This window comes from Cheilinus undulatus, linkage group 6, assembly GCF_018320785.1.
Source record: "Cheilinus undulatus linkage group 6, ASM1832078v1, whole genome shotgun sequence".
NCBI lineage: Eukaryota > Metazoa > Chordata > Actinopteri > Labriformes > Labridae > Cheilinus > Cheilinus undulatus.
The window spans coordinates 37,692,793-37,701,862 of NC_054870.1; the positions used below are offsets into that span (position 1 = coordinate 37,692,793).

General features: G+C 41.1%; 1 protein-coding gene across 4 annotated transcripts; it reads left to right on the forward strand.

Annotated features, from left to right (window-relative positions):
- The first annotated feature begins 209 nt into the window (after positions 1–209).
- Positions 210–7,338, forward strand: si:ch211-198a12.6 (uncharacterized protein LOC563253 homolog). 4 transcript variants are annotated; one of them, XM_041789500.1, is made up of 2 exons: positions 210–392; positions 3,813–7,338. In XM_041789500.1, exon 2 carries the CDS (start codon positions 3,930–3,932, stop codon positions 5,583–5,585), a length of 1,656 nt encoding a protein of 551 aa, XP_041645434.1. In that variant the 5' UTR covers positions 210–392; positions 3,813–3,929; the 3' UTR covers positions 5,586–7,338. The 4 variants fall into 4 exon arrangements, with proteins under 4 accessions (XP_041645434.1, XP_041645437.1, XP_041645438.1 ...); XM_041789503.1 differs by lacking the exon at positions 210–392 and adding an exon at positions 866–1,082; XM_041789504.1 differs by lacking the exon at positions 210–392 and adding an exon at positions 866–1,049.
- The last annotated feature ends 1,732 nt before the right edge of the window (positions 7,339–9,070 follow it).

Below are 9,070 nucleotides of genomic sequence, written 5' to 3' on the forward strand. Positions count from 1 at the left end.
AATATGACAATAAAGCTAGATATTCAAGTCTCGCTTTATGGTTGTCCGGGGGGTTTTAGTGGGAAAGCGCCCATAATAAATACATTTCTATAATAACGACGTATTTCTGTTTCTCTTGTAACACCCCTAACCTGTAGGGGGCGGTAGTGGTATAGGTGCTGCATTAAGACGACAATAGTGGCGTTCGCTAAAGTGCGTCGGTAGTCCAACGTTGGCGCCAGATGAGCTGTGGCGCCAGCAACACACACACAGACCGAGAGAGAGGAAGACACACACAGCGGTTTGCTAAGGCTCACAACAGCTTGCAAAGCCCTTCTCAATCCAGAGTTTGAAGCAGATAAACGATTCTTTTTTCCCTCTTAATTCTGCAATCAAAAGTCGAGGAGACAAAGGTGGGTGTGCGTGCATGCTGGATTTTATACATTAATAGCCGGTGTGATCCTTTCCCCCTCCGCGTAAATGTAACTTTAATGAGTAGTAGTAGCAGCAAAAAGCCCAGTTTAGGTCTGGTTAACAGTATACGATCTTGGTTGGCGTTGATGATCTGTAATGAGCACATTTTGGGGACTACTATGCATTTCCAGTTCTGATGGCACGAACTTTGTCATGGAAAAATACAGGCCCGGACTCGCACTGGTTTCAGCATTGTGTTCTGTTGAAAATCTAACCAGCACACAACATTACTGCCTTTGGAGCTATTTTTGCTCTGGATCACATCCAGGTTATTTTTGAGGCATAATCGTAAGGGAACTGCCCATCCACCTTTCTTGAATCTTCGTCCAGTTTAAGACTGACTTAACATGGTCGGATGGGCGGTTTAGCAAAGCTTCCGCTCCGATGTTTAACAATCTCACAGGCGACTACTAAAGTAGGGAGCTGACTTTAGCTGTGCTAGCCATCTGGATTAGCTTGCTCTTTAGCTTGGCATCGTGGCTATGTAGCCAGCACGCTAATTTTGTCTCGGCTGGATAGCTGCTAACATCAGCAAGGCCGCCATTGAGGTGTTGTGTGCGGCTGTCGGGTGCTGCCGCAGTAAAGGAGGGCTGCAGGTTTGTAGCCAAGATTTCGTCGTACTATCGCAGGTAGCGAGTGATACACCTATTGTACAATATTCTTCCTGGTTTTTGTGTTTGGATTGGGTTGGTGGTCTGATTATTGACTGAGGTGGAGCCCCTTGTAAGTAAGAGTCGTCATTTCCCGGGCTTTTCACGCAGCATTCATCGCCTTCACGGTTAGCCATCTTTGTTTCAGCTAGCCAACTCCTGATTGGACTTACGGTGTGGCTCTTAGCTTGCTAACCGCCATATCATTTGCTCACATCGACGTATTTGGTGGTATTACCGACTAATCGTGGTTCTGTGACGGTCTTAAATATGTCTAACGCGTTTACGACGTAGTTGTGTGCTTTCAGGCCCACTCATTTTTCGCTTAAACCATTTCTATAGGTTGAAAAGGGCGGAGGCTAACTTGGCTAACGTTAGCTAGCGGCAGCCATCTTAGGCGAGCATGTAATCTTGGCTAGCTGGAAGTGCTGGTGTGGCAGAACAAGATGGCCTGTTATTAGTCGCACAAGGAGAATTTCCGCGTCGGTAGTGAAGGCAGAAATACAGCCAAATCGCATATATCGTTTAGAAATCTCCATGTAAGTATTTTGTTGTTGTTTCATTAGTAGTTCTCGTACTCTCGACATGCTTTGCTACGAAGCTAGTTAGCGAGCTAAATCACGAACATATTAGCAGCTAACACAATGCTGTTTTGTCGTTAACCAGTCCCCCCTCGACCATAGCCAGCTAACTAGCGGCTATGGAGGCTATTTGTAGCTGTAATTGGAGGCTAGCAACCAACAGTTCAGTGTTTAGTAACAAATTCTGGCCCTTAGAAAGTTTGTTTCACCCTCTAGGTTGTATTTTGTGTTAAAAACTGCGAACTACGCAGTTGCACGATGTAGGCCCGTAGGCTTTGCCTTGCGGATTAATGTAGAATAGGCAGCATGACATGATGTTGTGGTCCACTTTGATATTATCAAATATGCTAGCCACTGGGGTTAAGCTCTTCTGGAGTGCTAACTTAGCAAGCAAATTGATCATTTAGCGTGCCTAGTACGGTGTCAGACATGCTTTGATTGGAGGTGATGCGTGAGTTTATTTAAATATATTTTATTACTTAGCCTGATCATATGTCAGTCTGCAGGCTTTTCATTTCCAAGAGTTACCGTGGAATAAAATCATTCTCAAATAAAATTTCTATCAATAATAATAACACAATTGTGAAACCTCTGCTAGGGCCACAGCAACCAAAAACGGAGTCCAGGGCACCAGAGTTTTGGAAATGTATTGTTTGTGGGCACCAAAACTGTAAGCAATATCCAGCATAAATGTTATTAAGATTTGGCATTTTTGCACCTGTGTCCTTGTTTTGTTATACAGTCTGTACGATTTGGAAGGAATGTGGAATTGTCTCAATAATAGACAATGTTAGGATTTGCATTTATGATATAATACACAAATGGTATCATACGTCTACTAGTTCAATTATCAAGGAAATGTAGACATTGTAAAGTTTTTTTCTCGACTCATAACAGATTTAGCATTACATACACATGAACCTGAGAATTATTACAGAGCTACTTTCAAAATAACTTGATTGTTTCTTAAGAATACAACTTTTACGTTATTTTTACAACATGGCATCATTATAAACTTTTAAACCTCTCTGCCAATGTGTTTATAAACTTTTGAAGTACTACCTAATACTAAAACTGATTGTAGATTTTAATGCAGTTTTTTGATAGCACAGCCTTACTTTTTGAGATTGAGATTTTATTAGGCTAATTGTGCAGTACTATTTTTTTTCTGCTACATTGCACAAAATCTTTAAATAAGGAAGGTCTTTTACTCAACAGTTTCAATTGCTGTATTATATAAATGCATAACGTAACTTTAATAAGCATAAAACTATGCAGAGTCAAATGAAGAAATCAGAAAAGATAGTCAAGTGGTAACCAGCTCACCTATCACACTGGTAATCATCTGTTGTGTTAAAATATTCCACATTTTCTGATCTGTTTTGGCATCAGTCAATATTTTGTTTTGCTGAAGTTTTGCTGGACCTTTTCCTATGGCGTTTAGGCGCCAATCTTATTTTTCAGCTTTCCTCTCATAGCCAGTTGCTTTAAATATGATCTCTCTGTGCTAATAATATCTAATAGGCCATATTTGAAAATTATTATTATTGTTGTAGATATCAATGTGGTTTCGACTCGAAAGTCAAGATAATGAAATTTTGAGGATGAACAATTAAAATACATTTCTCAAGAAACCTTTAAAGTTCAATGAATGAAGATGAATAAAGAATACGGAAATCTGCAGACGTAGGTCTGAGTTCAGCCTAAAACATTACTAATTCATTTCCCTGTAGTATCTTTATTTGCAGTTGATACTGGTATCTAGGCAGATCCTTACAGTGAAAGTATCAGTTGTAATTATCAGCAGAAATTTACACATCTGCCGATGCAGATATCTCATTGTGAAACCTTTTTAATAGCAGAATAAGGATGTTTCTCCACCAATATTTAAGCTTAAACCTTCAAATGGACAAAACTTTATTTATGCACAGATATAATCACAGCAGCTTGGTATCATTATCAGTATTGTCAAGACAGTCTTTTGTTGTTTGAGTTTCAGATGTCTTATCTGCAGGGTATCTGCTCATTTTCATGAACTTCCCTTATCCTGACAAACCGTACTTTTGAGTTAAAACTGCTTAACACGCTTAAGTAATTCAAGTTTTCTCATCTTTTTTTCTTTTTACAGGGTTTGCTAACTAACAACAGCGCTGCCCTCAACAAAAAAACACCTTTATACCCCCGATTCCTACTTGAGTTATCGTCCGGCAAGAAAACGGAGGTCGCAGGGCTGGAGTGTGTTCTCATGGCCGAGTCAGAGACTGAATGTGACACACCCGGCCTTGACACACTTGGGTCGGAGTGTGTCATAGCCCACAGCCATGTCGACCTTCATTATGGAGCAGAAACAGAGATCATGACAGAGGAAAAGCGTGGATTAGAGCTGGAGATCCACGGTTCAGACTTAAAGATCCAGGGACTGGGAGAAGGGCTCGGAGCTGTAGCCTGTGTGGATGCAATTGTAGCTGAGACGGACCATGATTACATTAAGGTGGAACATGGTGAGATGCACTGTTTCACAGGAGCAGAAATCAAGACGTCAGGAAGTGAGGCCCTGTTGGGTGAGGTGCTGCTCAAAACAGAGAGTGAGCATGTAGTGAAAGTGGAGTCGGATCATGGTGGAGAGCTAACAGTGGAGTCTGAGAATGGAGTGATCATACATGAAGCCCATGGTCTACAGTGCAATGAGTGTGGGGAGATTTTCGGCAGCATAGCTGATCTTCATCAGCACTTCGAGATCCATAAAGACCTGAACCCTTACATATGTGTCCACTGTGGTGAAAGCTTTGCTGTGGAGGCCAGTCTCAAGCAGCACATGAAGATTCATATGAAAGAAAAGCCCTATGTTCCCCCTGGAGTTGAAATTATGGGCAAAGATGTTATTGATGCCTTCAGCCTCAAGTCTCATCAGATGATTCATTTACCAGACAAGCCCCACAGATGCTCAGAGTGTGGTAAGAGCTTTGCAGCTGCAATCACCCTGAGAGAACACATGAAGATGCATTCAGAGGATAAACCCTACAAGTGCACCCAGTGTAGGAAGAGCTTTGTCCGCAGGAGGCATCTGAAAAAACACCAGGAGGTCCATGCGCGTGAGAAGCCATATACATGCGGCCAGTGCGGCAAAGGCTTTGCTACAACGTCCAACCTGAAGCAGCACCAGAAAACCCACGCTGCTGTTGTGCTGGGTGACAAACCCCACCGATGCGCGCAATGTGGAAAGTGTTTTGCTGCCGCTGCCACTCTGAGAGAGCACCAGAGGATCCACTCGGGTGAGAAGCCATACAAATGCAATATGTGCAGGAAGAGCTTTGTCCGCAAGCGCCATCTGAAGAAGCACCAGCAGGTCCATGCCGGTGGGAAGCCCTACACATGCAGACATTGCAACAAGGGCTTCAATCATTCATCCTCTCTCTCTCGCCACCACAAGACTCACCTGCAGAATCCAGTGTTCTCTCCTCCTCAGCCTGGGAAAACCCTGACCTATGGCACTCCCCCGAAGCAGAGGGTGCACCAGCAGGGAGACAAGCCCTACATGTGCCATCACTGTGACAAGGGCTTCAATCATTCCTCTTCCCTGTCCCGGCACCAAAGAGTCCACTCAGAGGGAAAGAGCTACACCTGCGCTCACTGTGGCAAAAGATTCAATCACTCCTCCTCCTTGGCCCGGCATCAGAGAGTCCACTTGGAGAACAAACAACAGCAGCAGCAACCACAACCCCCACAGCCGCCACCGCAGCAGTACACCACCATTCCTACACCGAAGGGATTCCCCAACAACGCCTTCCCAAAACAGCGCATCCTGTCGGTGGAAAAACCTTACAGGTGCTCCCAGTGTGGAAAAGGCTTTAACCATTCGTCCTCCCTCTCTAGACATCACAGGATCCATGTAGATCAGTGAGCTTTTCCCACCCTCACACAAGCATCCACGCTCCCACACCCGCTTTCTGTTCTGCCAGTGGTCCCATCTTCTATATAAAAACAACAGTTCAACTTCTATGGACATAAAATGGTCAGGTCAGCACATTACTACGTTTAAGTGGAGCAGCTGAGAATATATGGACAGAAATACTCTTTAATAGGACTGTATGACCTGTAACCCAGAGCTGAACCCGGGACTCTGCTCAGTATAAAGAGGATGATGACAATAAATTGTAAAGGAGCCTCTGTTCTTGTTTGTGATTGTGCTTCTCTCGCTCCAGGACCTCTTGAACACTTTTAAAGAAAAAAAAAAAGGTTATTTGAAGATTGCCATGATAATATTGTTACCTGGGGAAAATTTGCTTCACCCTCTGGTTAGTCATTTTGATAGAAGAATCCAGTTAATGTACCTTCAGGTGGGCACATGCGCTTTTCAGCTGCAACTTTATTCAATTCTACCAACACATAACGGTGAACAAAAACTGTTTTCTGAATTGAAAGATTTCTTTTTCACCCACATAACCCATGTGAAGCAAACATTATAAATCCCATGTAAATACGTATTGATTTTTCTTTTATATATATGTATAGGTGAATAGTGTGCTGTTCCAAAAGATTACATTTTTGATAGTAAGATACACTTTGTCTCCACCTTTTTTTTCCTTTTATGACTTTAAATTGTTTTAAGTGTTGGAGATAAACAGGTTGCAGGTGTTTTCATGCCGCTTGTTATTGAATTTGGGCTTCATCAGAGAAGAGCCATCTTGTATATTTATAAAGTTGTTTTCTTCTATGTCTATGATGGGTTAGCAATGCTGCAAAGACTGTACAGAGAGCAATACTGGCTGACTCCCTGGTTCTTTTATGACATGCAGTTAGCCATAAGGTAATGCAGAATAGAAAATAAAATCTACTGGGTAGCATATTAAAACATGACCTGTGTCTTGATTTTTTTTTACAGTGCTTTTTTCCTTTGGTACCCCAAATGTACAATAAATGCACACTCATACTTTAATCCCTTTGGAGACTAATTCAATTACCAGTGTGTTGAATAATGGTAACTCTACTCATGTTGATCTGCATCTGACCACAATTTGATCTAGAGAGAATAAGGTTGTGTATACTAAAAGACTACAGAGATAATCTCACTTTTACAAGATTTTTTCTGAATTCCAATGGATTGCGCTCTATTTACTGTTATGTGTAAAATATCTTTTACAAACTGATGTATTTTTTTAGATATGGCTTGGGTTATATGAAAGGGAATGAGAGATACAGTTTTTATGGGAGTGAACATGGTGAGCAATATTTTCTTTCATTTTATTTGGATAACAATTGTGCTTCAAACTGTAGCATAGTTTTCTTCCTTGTGTTAGATAGGTGCCTTATTGCATGCTATGTAGAAATGTATGCTGAGCTGTTGTTTGAGAAAAAAAGTTAGGGTTTATTTTTTTCCAGGAGTATTTTGTTCTTATTCATACTAACTTACCCTACATTTTAATTTGATGTCACTGATACATATTGCTTTTTTTCTTTTGTGTATATTACCATGCGTTTACACTGTTACGACCATATTGTCTTTATTTTCTTTCCCCTTCATTTTTGTCAATGGCCTCATTGTAGAAAGAAATTGTAAATGATCCATATAGGCTTCTCTTGAGGGCAAATCCTGTAACACCTCTTCCCAATTTCTGAGTGGCACATATATGGATAAATAAAGGTTGTTGACTCTCCTCTGGTGTTTTAATCACTTGGGTGTCTAAGAAAAAAATTATATTAAGCCTCTCTGCTCAATGATAGCTTGTTTGTCCTGTTCTATTAAGTGGGTCTATTTAGAGCTATTGATCAACGGTGACAGAAGGCTACACACTGATGCTTTTTCACATTAGATTTACAAGTGACTTCCATGATGTAACTTGCATAATGCAGTGTGATGCTATGTTTGTCATTTTTTCTCAATCAACACTAAGTATCCCATAATGTTAAAGTTAATCTTTTTCTTTACAGAGGTATGAAAAATAAAAACCTGAAGTATAACATTGATGTAAGCATTCAGACCCTTTGCAACACTTTGAATTTGGCTCGGGTTCCTAACATTCTCTTGATTGTTGCCGAGATGTTTCAACACCTTAGTTTGAAGGCTTGGCTTTTATGTGGATGTTTGTGCGACTCTCAATCAGGCATTCAAGTGTTTTGCTCTAAGGAGAGGCTAACATCTAGCCACTCTGCCATAAAACCCAGATCCCTGGAGGGCTGCAGTGTTGTCTTTTTTAAACTTTGTCCCATCTCTACATAAGATCTCTGGAGCTCTGGTTCTTGGTCACCTCTCACTAAGACCCTTCTCCCCTAATTTCCCAAATTGGCTGGATGACCATCTTTTGGAAGTCCTGGTTGTGCCCTACTTCTTCCAGCTGACAATTATGGAGGCCACTATGCTCTTTGGCACCTGCAGCGCTACAAGGTCTTGCTAATATCCAGCCATCAGCTAGAATTATCCTGACTGAGCTCTGCAGGCAGTTCCTTTTATCTCATGGCTTGGTTTTTGCTCTGATATGCATTAATTAATTCATTTTCCCACAATTGGAGACACTTCTCAGCAACAATGAAGAGTAATAGGAGGCACCTGAGCTAAATTAAAAGTGTTTTAGCAAAGTATGAATACTTTTGAACATGATATTTAAATTTTCATATTTAATAAATTTGCACAAAAAACTTTCACTTTTTTATTATGGAGAATAGAGTGTAGATTGAGATAAATGAAATGAAATTACTGTAACACCAGGCTGCAACATAAGAGGGAAAAAAGTGAAGGGGGTCTGAATGCTTTTTGAGGTCACTGTACATGCAGGGTTGGAAAGGATGCTGTAAGCTTTGCAAATAACCCAATTTCAATGTAATTCAGGGTTAAAAAGTGTTCAGATTTTTCATTAACATCTTTGAAACTGAAATATCTGAACAAGGGCTTGCTGCACAGAGAAACAGCCGACAACCCAAGTAAACTTTAAGTATCTGTCATGGTTTTTGTGGGTCATCTATTTATTTATTTCAAACAATACCTTCCAAAGCTGGGAGGTGCTTGAAAACCTTGAAGGTTTATGAACCTAACTCTGATAATTGCACCTCCCTATATTGTCCACATGGTGCCACTCTTTCCAACCTTTAAAGCTTGACAGCAGTTAAATTAATCCAACAGAGTAACTCCATGTAGCGTCTCTTGCGCCCCTCAATGATTTACATTACTTTAACAGGACTCATCCTTTTTTCCAGCTACATGATTTGAGTTAAATGTCCCCAAACCGAGCCATCTTGGAGCAGTCAGACCAGCTGAGTAAGTTTTGTAATGTGATCTCTGTTGAGGAAACGCTCCTGGGAAATGTATGGTGTAAAAAATTCAATTACAGGAAACTACCCACCCTGGTTTACTTTCCCTCACGGCTGGAGGTCAGGCTTTGATTGCCTGCTGAG

What these genes read in the sequence shown, in the direction of transcription:
- si:ch211-198a12.6 (XM_041789500.1), top strand. Translation starts at nt 3,930, where the DNA reads ATGGCCGAGTCAGAGACTGAATGTGACACACCCGGCCTTGACACACTT.